This window comes from Coregonus clupeaformis, chromosome 6 (assembly GCF_020615455.1).
Source record: "Coregonus clupeaformis isolate EN_2021a chromosome 6, ASM2061545v1, whole genome shotgun sequence".
NCBI classification, from domain to species: Eukaryota; Metazoa; Chordata; class Actinopteri; order Salmoniformes; family Salmonidae; genus Coregonus; species Coregonus clupeaformis.
The window spans coordinates 18,986,747-19,001,371 of NC_059197.1; the positions used below are offsets into that span (position 1 = coordinate 18,986,747).

Genomic DNA, 14,625 nt, shown 5'->3' on the forward strand with positions numbered 1-14,625 from the left:
AATAAAGCAAACTGGATGGTATATGGGGAAAAATGCACCAAATTATTTTTTAAATGCTACCAAAAAGAATTTACTGAAACTGGTTACAAATGATGGAGTCACCCATGATTCACCAAATTATATTTTGAAGGAGGAAGCAAAGTACTTTAAGCATATGTTTTCGTTTCAGTCGCCTCCATCTCCTCTAACTGAAGCTAATTGTAGGGATTTTTTTTCTATTGATAATGTAAAATTAACAGCCATACAGAAAGACTCATGTGAAGGTGAAATTACAGAGGAGGAACTTCTGGATGCAATTAAAGCCTTTAAGTCCTGGAAAACTCCAGGGTTGGATGGCATACCAGTCGAGGTATACCAAACCTTTGTTGATATACTCAGATGACTATTATTAACATGTTTTAACCACTCCTATGTAAATGGTAGATTATCAGACACTCAAGAAGAAGGTCTGATTTCATTATTACTGAAACAGGATACAAGTGGGAAATATAAAGATCCAGTCCATTAAAAAAATTGAAGGCCCCTTACACTTCAGTGTTGCGATGCAAAAATTCTAGCAAAAAGTATAGCGCATAGAATTAAAAAGGTATTGTCGGACATTATTTATTCTAATCAGACAGGTTTTTTACATGGACGATACATTGGAGATAAAAGGCAAGTACTGGAAACAATAGAACACTATGAAAAATCTGGGAAACCAGGCCTGCTGTTCATAGCAGACTTTGAAAAGGCATTTGATAAAGTACGATTGGAGTTTATATATAAATGCCTGGAGCATTTCAATTTTAGAGAATCTCTTATAAAATCATGTATAGTAACCCTAGGTGTAAAATAGTAAATAATGGCTATTTCTCCGAAAGTTTTCAACTGTCAAGAGGAGTAAAACAAGGTTGTCCACTATCGGCATATCTATTTATTATGGCCATCGAAATGTTAGCTACTAAAATCAGATCCAACAATAATATCAAGGGATTAGATATCCAGGGCTTAAAAACAAAGTGTCATTGTACGCTGATGATTCATGTTTTCTTTTAAATCCACAACTTGAATCGCTCCACAGCCTCATAGAGGATCTAGATACATTTTCTAACCTCTCTGGATTACAACCAAAATATGATAAATGTACTATATTATGTATTGGATCACTAAAAAATACAATTCTTACATTACCATGTAGTTTACCAATAAAATGGTCTGATGGTGATGTGGATATACTCGGAATACATATCCAAATGAAATAAATGATCTCACTCCAATACATTTTAAATGAAAGTTAGCAAAAATAGATAAGATCTTGCTACCATGGAAAGGTAAATACCTGTCTATTTGTGGAAAAATCACCTTTATTAACTCTTTAGTATTATCCCAGTTTACCTATTTGCTTATGGTCTTGCCTACGCCTAGTGAACAGTTTGTAAAATTATATCAGAAAAAAACAGTCAATTTTATATGGAACGCAAGCCATACAAAATTGGACGGGGCTATTTATATAATGAATATGAATTTGGAGGACAGAAATTAGTAAATATTAAAGCATTAGACCTAAAAGCTTCAGTCATACAAACGTTATACTGAAATCCGAACTGGTTCTCTAGCAAATTAGTAAGATTGTCTCACCCCATGTTCAAGAATGACCTTTTTCCCTTTATTCAGATTACAACCTCTCACTTTCAGTTACTTGAAAGGGAAATCATCTCCCAAATATCACTATTTCTAAAACAAGCCATAGAAAGTTGGTTGCAATTCCAATTTAATTTCTCCAGAAACTACAGAACAGGCCCCGGTTTGAGAATCAGACGCCTCACAGGTTCTGAACTGGCAGCTTCATTAAATAGTACCTGCAAAACACCAGTCTCAACGTCAACAGTGAAGAGGCGATTCCGGCATGCTGACCTTCTAGGCAGAGATGCAAAGAAAAACCCATATCTCAGACTGCCCTTAATCTTTTCTTTGTATTGGCCAGGCTGAGATATGGCTTTTTCTTTGCAACTCTGCTTAGAAGGTCAGCATCCCGGAGTCGCCTCTTCACTGTTGACATTGAGACTGGTGTTTTGCGGGTACTATTTAATGAAGCTGCCTGTTGAGGACCTGTGAGGCATCTGTTTTTCAAATTGGACAATCTAATGTATTTTTCCTCTTGCTCAGTTGTGCACCGGGGCCTCCCACTCCTCTTTCTATTCTGGTTAGAGCCAGTTTGTGCTAATTTCTCAGAACAAGAATAGACTGACGAGTTTCAGAAGAAAGAAGGCCAGTTTTATTGCTTCTTTAATCAGCACAACAGTCTTCAGCTGTGCTAACATAATTGCAAAAGGGTTTTCTAATCATCAATTAGCATTTTAAAATGATAAACTTGGATTAGCAAACACAACGTGGTATTGGAACACAGGACTGATGGTTGCTGATAATGGGCCTCTGTACACCTATGTAGATATTCCATTAAAAAGCAGTCTTTTCCAGCTACAATAGCCATTTACAACATTAACAATGTCTACACTGTATTTCTGATCAATTTGATGTTATTTTAATGGACAAAAAAATGGCTTTTCTTTCTAAAACAAGGACATTTCTAAGTGACCCCAAACTTTTGAATGGTGTTGTGTGTGTGTGTGTGTGTGTATATATATATATATATGTGTGTGTGCATGTATGTATGTATATGTATATGTATATGTATGTGTATGTATGTAAAAAAAAATTGCAGAGTTGATTCATGATGATGACTGCTAGCTAAGATTTTGAAAGTATGATGTTGACATGATCAGTCCAATCAAAGCTACTGTAGATATAACGTGATTTGACGTCATTTTATCTGTGACCAATGACCTTGAGCCTTCTTGGATGGCCACTTCTAATGTAACTATATGGCAGTACCCAAGGGGCTTGAATTTTCGACCTCTACCCTTAGATTTGGCAGTGATGTAGTGTCCCCATGAGTGACAGAACACTGAGCCAATCACAGCGAAAATAGAGAACATTACCAACCCCTATGCTCTGTATTTTCCGCTGGCTGCACCACCACCACAGAAAGCACTGAGCTAGGCTGAAACACCTGCATTTTGGAGCTGCCTTACTCAAGAAAGTAAAAAAGAGACCATGTTTGTATGGAGGCTTTATTAACTCAATGATTTTTTGTTTTATTTGTTTACATTGTTTGCAAACTGATATGTGACACTTATTAATGCCAAAATAACATGCAAAACAGGCACCCCCCCATTTTTATTTATTTATTTTATTTTAAATATTTTTTCGCTAAAAATGTGGGGCTCAAAACATGAAGGTCCAGCCCGAAGCTGCCACTAGCGAACTTGCAAGATTGTTTCAACTAGCCTATTCCGAGCCTTAAAGAGTTTCCTGCGCCAGTGAGTTTGGGACAGACACAGCTGTTTTTGCGCAAAGAGAAATGTGTTCAGGTATTTTATGATGTTTCCACTGGATATACAGTAATGGATTCTCAGAGCATGACATTTTGTTCTTTCACACCGAGGCCTGGTGATTATCCAGAGGGAGAGTGTTGGAAAGATTTTTCAAATACTGTGAGGAGCTGTCATTCACAATGGATTTTTTTTTTACTGACTTCGTTGACTTACTGTGTGAGGTGAAGAAGAAATGACTGAGAAATCAGACATCCTACATTTGAGTGCAGCAGGCAAGTTAGCCCACTTCTATGAGTGCTCAGATTCGCACCCTCCGTCAACATTAAGAGGACAGAGAAACCAGACACATGCTCATTGCTCACATGGAGCCTCCAAACAAAATACAATTTAAAAAAAAATACAAAACTCGTAAATTATGGTATGAATGAAATAAACCAACACGTGTTTCTCACAAGCGTAGCAGGTTGTGAACTCTGCAAACAACCTTTCCATTCCGAGAATGAGAAACTGCATAGGCCTAATTAATCCATGCATGATATACAGTATGTAACGGGGAATTGATACAACTAAACAATCAAAGGGCAAATAATGAACACAATAAAACAATGAATGCGCAAGAATTGGCGGGAGACAGTTCAGCACAATCTGGAGAGCTGAGCGCATTCTGGAGAGAGATGCGCCAATATCTTCGTCACACACTTCGTCCCCTTCTTCTTGTCTCAACATTTCAAATTATACTCAAGACACATTATCTGAACACATATGTTAGATGCATTGCTTTTCACTGACAGCCAGCATCTCAATAATCAGCTAGGCCTATTGCCACGCCTCCAAATACTTTATTAGAAAATTGATTTTTTTCAATCCCCCTGCACTCGGCACCCCCTACTCAAAACATATTCCTGCAGCTATGGATACATGTACAGTACGTGGAGATAAGTGGGTAAGATACATCCTGGGTTGGTCTCGTGACAGTGGTAGCCTAATGAGCTAAACATCATTATAATATTCACAATTAATTATTCTTATCAAATCGGTCAGATGAATAATTTCAGACAAGGAAAGGAGACTTGTGTGATCGCGGTGCTGTTTAGTGATAGGAGGGAGCGGTACGAGAGAAACAAATATGAATATTAATCCATACTTCTCCTCCCCGTGACGTAAAAGTCCAGTCCACACGAGCGTTGGTCTCCGGTCCAGTCTTATCACTAAGCAGTTAGTTGTGCATCGAACAACCAACGAACGAGCTCTGATAACTATACCGCGCAGCTACACGGTTTCTTCGCGGAAGAAGCCTCCCTCCCTGCCTCGCTTTGCGTATTCCACGCGCGCATTATCCTACTCTTAGCTCACTATCTTCATGTCCGAGTCCGACATATCGTCAGTGAACAGTTTTACGGCTTGAAGAAAATAAAACGTTGGGACACGCTGAATTGAAGGAGCGGGCGGAAAGGATCGGAGAGAGGCGAGAGAGGTCACCGTGCCCTGTCTGTATTTCGCTCACACCACGCCATGAAGATGCAGAGAATATCCGAGGTGGTGCTGCTGGTGGCCGGGGTTGCTTTGGGGCTGTGTGCCTGTCACACGGTGAAAGGTAGGTGAAGGGGAACTTGGCGCTGCCTACCCCAGCCGCCCTGCGTGGTGCGCTCTCACTCTGCAATGTGCTTATTGTAGAAGAGGCGGCAATGGGAGGGAGGGACCATCGGGAGAGAGGGTCCATGTCGGAGTATTTTCACCGCTAATGTGGGCTGATCGCGCTGTGATTCTATTCATTTAGAACCTCTGATATTATATGGTTAGAATGCTGTGATTTGTAAAGCGGTCGGGGTTGGATTAGTTGATTGTAGGGAGGCTGGCGGAGGAGTGAGTCTATTTCCGAGCGGAGGTGCCTCTGGGACATGTCACTTGTTCCCAGGAGGAGTGATGTCGTTGCGTTGAGTGTAACAATGTGTCCAAGTTTTCACTGTGACAAATGCTTATTAATATGGTCTCTCGCCATGTGATAGGCATATTATAGCCTGCCTTCTCTAATCTACCGAGACAGATCTTAGTTTTTTTAAGAGATATGTGGTGGTAAGAATAAATTTACACTTCAGTCATTTAGCAGACGCTCTTATCCAGAGCGACTTACAGTTAGTGAGTGCATACATAACAATAAAAATTAAATCATACTGGCCCCCCGTGGGAATCGAACAGACAACCCTGGTGTTGCAAGCGCCATGCTCTACCAACTGAGCTACACGGGGAATAGTAGATTGTAGTCTGATATCTTATTGATGATGAGGACTATTTAGGCCATATAATGTCCTGATGCTGATATAAATATGAGTAGCTCTCTACTTATCAGATATTGTTATGATGATGCCGATGCTGCTGCTGATGGTGATGATGATGCTTATTATTGTTATTATTATTATTATTATTATTATTATTATTATTATTATTATTATTATTATTATTATTATTATTATTAGCCTAGACCTATTATTTTTATTTTAGTTATCAACCTAGCATTATCATCACAGGCCTTTTAGGCTAATGTTTTTTAAAATTGCAGAATGATGAGCGATTCATTTATATCGTTAATGGATGTTATTGGGGACCGCACTTCCTTGGTGTGCTAAATATATCAGTGTTATTGAACATAGGATACTAACTGCTCTCGAGCTGCTCATGAGCCACTCCGGTGCCACAGGTAAACTGGTGGATCTGGCACCTGGTACACGTTAATACACTCCCCGTAGACTACTGTTGCACCTGTCACTTTGTCTGGCAGCAGTGGCAGTTGCCGGAGGCATGAATAGGTGTTGCTCCTGCCTGTCCCTGTGCGTCGGATAGAAAGCAGCCTTTGCGCCTGGCTTCAGATGCGCCCAATCGGTCTATTTTGTCTCTATCTGTTAGTAGTAGTAGTATGGGGGCATATGATAGCCAATGACCTGAGTAGGGAGGCCAAGCTTGTGCTTCACCTGCATTTCCATTTGAATATGATTATAGCCTGACCCTGAGCAGAGCTCAAATCAACGGCCAACAGTGTGTGTGTATGTGTGTGTGTGTGTGTGTGTGTGTGTGTGTGAACGAGCGATAGAGAATGCGCTGTCCATGGTGCTGATTTGCAATAAAAGCCTGAGCGTGTTTTAATGCGCTGTCCGTAGTCCTGAAGTTACCAACGCATGTGTTTGTTTGCAACTGGAGACATGGTCTGTCCCCAACTCCACCCACAAATGTGTAGACTTTGTTCATCTTGCATGGTATTAGCTCAGGACTGTGGGCTTTTCGAGCCACTGCTCGGCTGCGAAGTAAGAAGTAAACAAATTACCGCCGAGTCTACGGGGGTGGAAACGCGAGCACACCACGGTTCTAATTGAGTCCCCAGGGCCTCAACGCAGCTCTAAATTCGGGAGAAAATGAGAGCCCATTGTTTAATTTACAGTATGTGCTGCTATCCTGGCCCACTAGCCGCATTTTCAAGTTCCATATTTTAATCCTTGTAAAAGCGAGAGAAACACGCATGTGAGACACACAGTAACATTCTGAAAATGTCATTTGTTTTCTTCTGTCTTGCTTTTCTTTAACATGCGACAGTTGAACGGTGCATCTATGTCCTTTAAGTAACTAGAGAAGACTCTGGAATGGGCTGTTCTCCGGGACAACTTTGAGGTGTGGGCTTCCACTGTCATTTTCCGTTTAGGCACCGTTTCATAGCAAGAACCGTGAACGAATGATCAACTTCCTTTAATCAAAGTCACCCTCAAGGCATCTGCACAAAATCTAGAGCTGTGTGTTTGTGTGTGTGTGTGTGTGTATGCCCGGACCATAAGTATGTGTTTTGGCCCATGTTGACAGCAGCAAAGTATGCAAAACTGCAAAGAGGCGGCGAAGCTATTTACAAAGGCATTATTGCATTCACGGTTGCACGCTGTGGCTCAAACGATTTCTCCCAAAACCCACCATGCCTCACTCTCAGCAGCGTGGTTTTTGTGTCACATTTTATCGCGGTTGAGTAGAAAGCGGTGCATTTTTGTTGTAGTTGCCAGAGCTGCGATTTTTCGGTAATTCCAAGCAATATGAACTCTGAATTTAGATAGCTCATTACCAGCAGTATGTGTATTTTAATTTAACCACTGTGTCTGTTTCCATGGAGGAACCTTTTGCAGCTTTATTATTTTTCAATGAGAAAGTATATACATACTTAAAATGTAATATGCCTCAGTCCATAGAGGAAGCAAAGTATTACTTGGTAATACTATTTGGTCTACTGCAGGAGTGTTTTGGCTGTTGTTGGTGGTAGACTACTGTATATGTGAAAATGAGGTACAGAATGCAGAAATGTATCCTTCAGTGCACAGGGTTTACATAAATCAACATAAAGAGAGTTATGATTAACAGAAACGTCCACCTTCATTATAAAATAATGTATTATTTCAATATAGGCTATGCTTCTTCTTTAGAACACCTGACCTATACACTGATTATACCAAACATTAGGAACAGCTTCCCCTTTTGCCCTTAGAACAGCCTCAATTTGTCGGGGAGTGTTTTTTATACTCAGTGTACATTGTTCATTCAATAATATTTTTTGTGTGTGTGTGTGATAGAATAAGCAGAAGAGCGAAAGGAAAGAAGACCCCATCAGCCAATAAAAAAGGGGTGACAAAAACAAGCGGCAGATTTATGTCCTCCGTTTGAGAGAGGAAGTGCATTATGGGAGCGCGCTATAAATCCCCGGCCGGGCCAGACAGTGACACAGGAGGCAGCACAAATCCTGCCTGCCATGCTGCGACTGGAAAACCATGGTTCAACATGGAGGAGGACATGCTGTTACCTCACTGATCTCAATGCAGCCTTGCTTGTCTCCTATTTTTAGATCTGTCTCAAAAACCAAGGCTCAGTGCAGAGGAGTGCAGTAGATCCTAGATTAGTAATATCTTTCATTTTAGATCAGGCTCAGCATGGAGTAGAGCTATTTCACTGATCTCAAATCAGTCCTCTTATCTCAGATTAGGGCAAATTATTGAGGAGGAGTGCTACCTCATTGATCTCAGATCTGCTTTATCTGCCTTACTTCAGATCAGGGTTTTGCTAATAGAGTAGTGTTACTTCACTGATCTCAAATCAGCTTATTATTGTTGAATAGACCAGTGTTTAGTGACCAACTCAGTGGCCTTGTGGGTAGAGAGTCCATCCAGAGATTGTAAGGTTGGGAGTTTGATCCCTTGCTGAGTCATACCAAATACTGTAAAAATGGGACCCAATGCATCTCTGCTTGGCACTCAGTATTAAGGAGATAGATTTGGGGGTAAGGCCCTGCGATAGACTAGCGTCCTATCCAGGGGGTGTACTTGTACTGCCTCACACTACAGGAGATAGGCTACCTCCAGGCTACTTCATTTCTTTAGTGTAGGAGTTCAGAGCAGAATACTATTATCCTAATGATCTCACAAGAGATAAGCTCAGACTCTGTGTCCTTGTTCCAATATCCACTCCAACACACCACTGAGATACGCTAGTGTGGAAATTTGAACAAATGTGGAGTGTCTCCCCATTGAATTCAGAACAATACAAAATGTTACAGGTGTATGTATTACTGTGATCTTATAGCCTGTGGCCATAGCACCGCTGACCCACAGAACACCCGGTTTGCTTTTCAAGGTCTCACTAAATCCTCTCTCCTTCTCCCCTCCCTCCCTCCCTCCCTCCCTCCCTCCCTCCCTCCCTCCCTCCCTCATTCTTCTACATTGTTCATGGCTGTGGTTATGTCTTCATGGTCTCTTGTCTCTTGCACTCCTTTCTAGTTTTCCGGGAGGTGAACAGTGTGTGTGTTATAGTTGGAGATAAGCCTCGACTAATCACAGTGGGCAGGTGAACTCTCTTGCTCCCCTCATCTCCCTCTGTGGAGCTATGGCTGACCATACTTAGCACTAGAGTGACTAGACACTTAACAAAGAGCTGCAGTTAGTTTCAGAATGGGTGACTAGGAATAAGTTAGTCCTAGATATTTCAAAAACTAAAAGCATTTTATTTGGGACAAATCATTCACTAAACCCTAAACCTCAACTAAATCTTGTAATAACTAATGTGGAAATTGAGCAAGTTGAGGTGACTAAACTGCTTGGAGTAACCCTGGATTGTAAACTGTCATGGTCAAAACATGTTGATACAACAGTAGCTAAGATGGAGAGAAGTCATAATAAAGCGTTACTCTGTCTTTTTAACAACACTATCAACAAGGCAGGTCCTACAGGCTGGCCCTTAAATGTACACGGAGAGTTAAATTAATAATATGCATGTACATCTATCATGGCTCAAAGTGGAAGAGAGATTGACTTCATCACTACTTGTTTTTGTAAGAAGTGTTGACAAGCAGAATGTACCGAGCTGTCTGTTTAAACTACTAGCACACAGCTCGGACACCCATTCTTACCCCACAAGACATGCAACTAAAGGTCTCTTCATAATCCCCAAGTCAAGAACAGACTATGGGAGGCGCACAGTACTAAATAGAGCCATGGCTACATAGATCTCTATTCCACATCAGGTAACTGATGCAAGCAGTAGAATCAGATTTAAAAAAACAGATACAAATACACCTTATGGAACAGCGGGGACTGTGAAGAGACACACACACAGGCACAGACACACATACACATGATTAGACACGCACTCTACACACACGCACACATGGATTTTGTATTGTAGATATGTGATAGTAGAGTAGTGACCTGAGGGAACACACTTAATGTGTTGTGAAAACTGTTATGTAATGAAATGTCATGTAATATTTTAAATGGTATATAACTGCCTTAATGTTGCTGGACCCCAGGAAGAGTAGCTTCTGCCTTAGCAGCAGCTAATGGGGATCCTTAATAAATACAAATACTAGACTAGACACTCTCTGAGGCCCATTGATTTACTCTCTGAGGTGTGAAGAAGGGGTAGAGATGGAGAAAAGAGAAGGGGAGAGGTGTATGTGAGTGGTGAAAACACCAGAGGCTTTTATAAAATTAAGACAGAATGTCCCGTGTCTATGTAAGTGCTCCCTGAGGAGAAGAGAGGAGAGGAGAGGAAGGAGAGGTTGTTTAGCGAGGGAAAGGAATAGCATAAGCAATTAGAGAGAGATGGGTAAAAGTAGTCCCCCTCCCTCACCCCAGTGTCCCCCTCACCTTTTAACAGTAGCAGCAGGAGACAAAGAACACACCTCGCAAACCCATTAGAGCCCAGTGTCTCCAAACCCATTAGAGCCCAGTGTCTCCAAACCCATTAGAGCCCAGTGTCTCCAAACCCATTAGAGCCCAGTGTCTCCAAACCCATTAGAGCCCAGTGTCTCCAAACCCATTAGAGCCCAGTGTCTCCAAACCCATTAGAGCCCAGTGTCTCCAGCGTGTCCCGTTAGAGCCCAGTGTCTCCAAACCCATTAGAGCCCAGTGTCTCCAAACCCATTAGAACCCAGTGTCTCCAAACCCATTAGAGTCCAGTGTCTCCAGCGTGTCCCATTAGAGCCCAGTGTCTCCAAACCCATTAGAGCCCAGTGTCTCCAGCGTGTCCCATTAGAGCCCAGTGTCTCCAAACCCATTAGAGCCCAGTGTCTCCAGCGTGTCCCATTAGAGCCCAGTGTCTCCAAACCCATTAGAGCCCAGTGTCTCCAGCGTGTCCCATTAGAGCCCAGTGTCTCCAAACCCATTAGAGCCCAGTGTCTCCAGCGTGTGTGTATGTGCGCGCGACTGTGAATTCGTATGTGCGTGTGAGATAGAGAGAGAGTGTGTGAGATAGAGAGAGAGTGTGTGTGTGTTTCTTTTGTTTTTCACACAACAGTAAAACAGAACAGAAGCTTTTAGATAGATGCTGTTGGTTAGACTCTTCCCTGACACGTCAGCCAACTGTCTGTACATGCCTTTAAACACACTCCCAGTCCAGAGTGCTAACCAGCATCCTCCACTTCTGTCTTGTTCTCTTCCTCACTCTCCTTTTCTCCAATCAATCGCTTCCGCACCAATCTCACCAGCTCCCCCTCTCCATTTGTCAAAGCTGACATGCTCAGATCTCTCGCTCGTGCGCACTCTCTCTCTCTCTCTCTCTCTCTCTCTCTCTCTCTCTCTCTCTCTCTCTCTCTCTCTCTCTCTCTCTCTCTCTCTCTCTCTCTCTCTCTCTCTCTCTCTCTCTCTCTTTCTCAGACGAGCAGGGAGGAGCTGTGTTGATAGTGTGTGACCTGTTCCTCTCCACCAGCTGAGTCTAGCTGACCTCAGAGGAACTGAACAGAGGGAGACATGGAGAGAGTGCCGTATCCCTGTGGAACATATCAATTCCATGTCTAGTTGAAATGTGACAGATACACCCTGAAACATTGATCTATCTAGCTCCTCAGGTGAAAAAACACACTATCTCCTCTTCCTCCTCTTACGTCATCATTACCACCTCATTATTAGTGAAAACTGTCTGTCCACCAGGGCCGCGACACCAGAGAAGAGATACGAGATAAAAAAATACAACATCTGAAAAATACTCCAACGATGTCATGATGTGTGTGTGTGTGTGTGAGCAGTGTGTCTGCCAACTCCCGCTCTCTCTGTAAGTGAATAGCATATGGGATGACAACTGTTGCCTTCATGGGGAAATAGACAGATTCATTTAAATGCAGCTCAGAAGGAGAACAGACACGCTAGTGATGAGACCTTAACACCATCATCAAAGTACTATTGCACAGGGACAGTGTGTGTGTGTGTGTGTGTGTGTGTGTGTGTGTATTGGCATGGATGGGGGATTTGGGAAATAGAATGCTAAAATACAATGTGTAATCCCTGTAGTTTAGTACAACCTGTGGATGTTCACTAACAATGACCATAATAGAATCCTGTCCAATACACAAATTAATTTGATATTGAAAGAAAAAAACTGTGTACACTATATGTTTGCGTGGGTAGGTGTGAACAGATCTCTTGTCTTCATGTATTTATTGTGTGTGTGTGTGTGTCAATACAGTGTGTCTGCATTGGTGCCCGTGCATGCAAACGTTTGTGTTTGTGTGTGTAAATGTTCTTTATGGCAGTTCAGTGGAGAGTCCAGGATCATAAGGTTTATAGGAGTTTGCAGTACATGTTGTCCTGTTGTCCTGCAGTCTGTTCTGTATTGAGTTGTGGTACATGTTGTAATGTTGTCCTGCAGTCTGGACTGTATTGAGTTTTGGTACATGTTGTCATGTTGTCCTGCAGTCTGGACTTTATTGAGTTGTGGTACATGTTGTCATGTTGTCCTGCAGTCTGGACTGTATTGAGTTGTGGTACATGTTGTCATGTTGTCCTGCAGTCTGGACTGTATTGAGTTGTGGTACATGTTGTCATGTTGTCCTGCAGTCTGGACTGTATTGAGTTGTGGTACATGTTGTCATGTTGTCCTGCAGTCTGGACTGTATTGAGTTGTGGTACATGTTGTCATGTTGTCCTGCAGTCTGGACTTTATTGAGTTCTGGTACATGTTGTCATGTTGTCCTGCAGTCTGGATTGTATTGAGTTGTGGTACATGTTGTCATGTTGTCCCGCAGTCTGGACTGTACTGAGTTGTGGTACATGTTGTCCTACTGTCCTGCAGTCTGGGCTCTATTGAGTTGTGGTATATGTTGTCCTACTGTCCTGCAGTCTGGACTGTATTGAGTTGTGGTACATATTGTCCTACTGTCCTGCAGTCTGGACTGTATTGAGTTGTGGTACATGTTGTCCTGTTGTCCTGCAGTCCTGCATTCTGGACTGTATTGAGTTGTGGTATATGTTGTCCTGTTGTCCTGCAGTCTGTTCTGTTTTGAGGTGTGGTACATGTTGTCCTACTGTCCTGCAGTCTGTTCTGTATTGAATTGTGGTACATGTTGTCCTACTGTCCTGCAGTCTGGACTGTATTGAGTTGTGGTACATGTTGTCATGTTGTCCTGCAGTCTGGATTGTATTGAGTTGTGGTACATGTTGTCATGTTGTCCTGCAGTCTGGACTGTATTGAGTTGTGGTACATGTTGTCCTACTGTCCTGCAGTCTGGACTCTATTGAGTTGTGGTATATGTTGTCCTACGGCCCTGCAGTCTGGACTGTATTGAGTTGTGGTATATGTTGTCATGTTGTCCTGCTGTCTGGACTGTATTGAGTTGGGGTACATCTTGTCATGTTGTCCTGCAGTCTGGACTGTATTGAGTTGTGGTACATGTTGTCCTACTGTCCTGCAGTCTGGACTGTATTTAGTTGTGGTACATGTTGTCCTACTGTCCTGCAGTCTGGACTGTATTTAGTTGTGGTACATGTTGTCCTGTTGTCCTGCTGTCCTGCAGTCTGGACTGTATTGAGTTTTGGTATATGTTGTTCTGTTGTCCTGCAGTCTGTTCTGTATTGAATTGTAGTACATGTTGTCCTACTGTCCTGCAGTCTGGACTGTATTGAGTTGTGGTACATGTTGTCATGTTGTCCTGCAGTCTGTTATGTATTGAATTGTGGTACATGTTGTCATGTTGTCCTGCAGTCTGGACTGTATTGAGTTGTGGTACATGTTGTCCTGCTGTCCTGCAGTCTGGACTCTATTGAGTTGTGGTATATGTTGTCCTACTGCCCTGCAGTCTGGACTGTATTGAGTTGTGGTATATGTTGTCATGTTGTCCTGCTGTCTGGACTGTATGAGTTGGGGTACATCTTGTCATGTTGTCCTGCAGTCTGGACTGTATTGAGTTGTGGTACATGTTGTCCTACTGTCCTGCAGTCTGGACTGTATTTAGTTGTGGTACATGTTGTCCTGTTGTCCTGCTGTCCTGCAGTCTGGACTGTATTGAGTTTTGGTACATGTTGTTCTGTTGTCCTGCAGTCTGTTCTGTATTGAATTGTGGTACATGTTGTCATATTGTCCTGCAGTCTGGACTGTATTGAGTTGTGGTACATGTTGTCTTACTGTCCTGCAGTCTGTTCTGTATTTAATTGTGGTACATGTTGTCCTACTCTCCTAGAGTCTGGACTATATTGAGTTGTGGTACAAGTTGGCATGTTGTCCTGCTGACTGGACATTATTGAGTTGTGCTACATGTTGTCATGTTGTCCTGCAGTCTGGACTTTACTGAGTTGTGGTACATGTTGTCCTGTTGTCCTGCTGTCCTGCAGTCTGGACTGTATTGAATTGTGGTACATGTTGTCCTACTGTCCTGCAGTCTGTTCTGTATTGAGTTGTGGTACATATTGTCCTGCTGTCCTGCAGTCTGGACTGTATTGAATTGTGGTACATGTTGTCATATTGTCCT

General features: G+C 42.3%; 1 protein-coding gene across 1 annotated transcript in view; it reads left to right on the forward strand.

The window, feature by feature from the left end:
* The first annotated feature begins 4,247 nt into the window (after nucleotides 1-4,247).
* Nucleotides 4,248-14,625, forward strand: part of LOC121567698 (calsyntenin-2) — a 405,076-nt gene continuing 394,698 nt past the window's right edge. Inside the window, exon 1 of the mRNA XM_041877918.2 lies at nucleotides 4,248-4,968. Within this exon, the coding sequence (XP_041733852.1) occupies nucleotides 4,887-4,968 (82 nt within the window). The 5' untranslated portion in view covers nucleotides 4,248-4,886. The remainder of the gene's footprint in view (nucleotides 4,969-14,625) is intronic.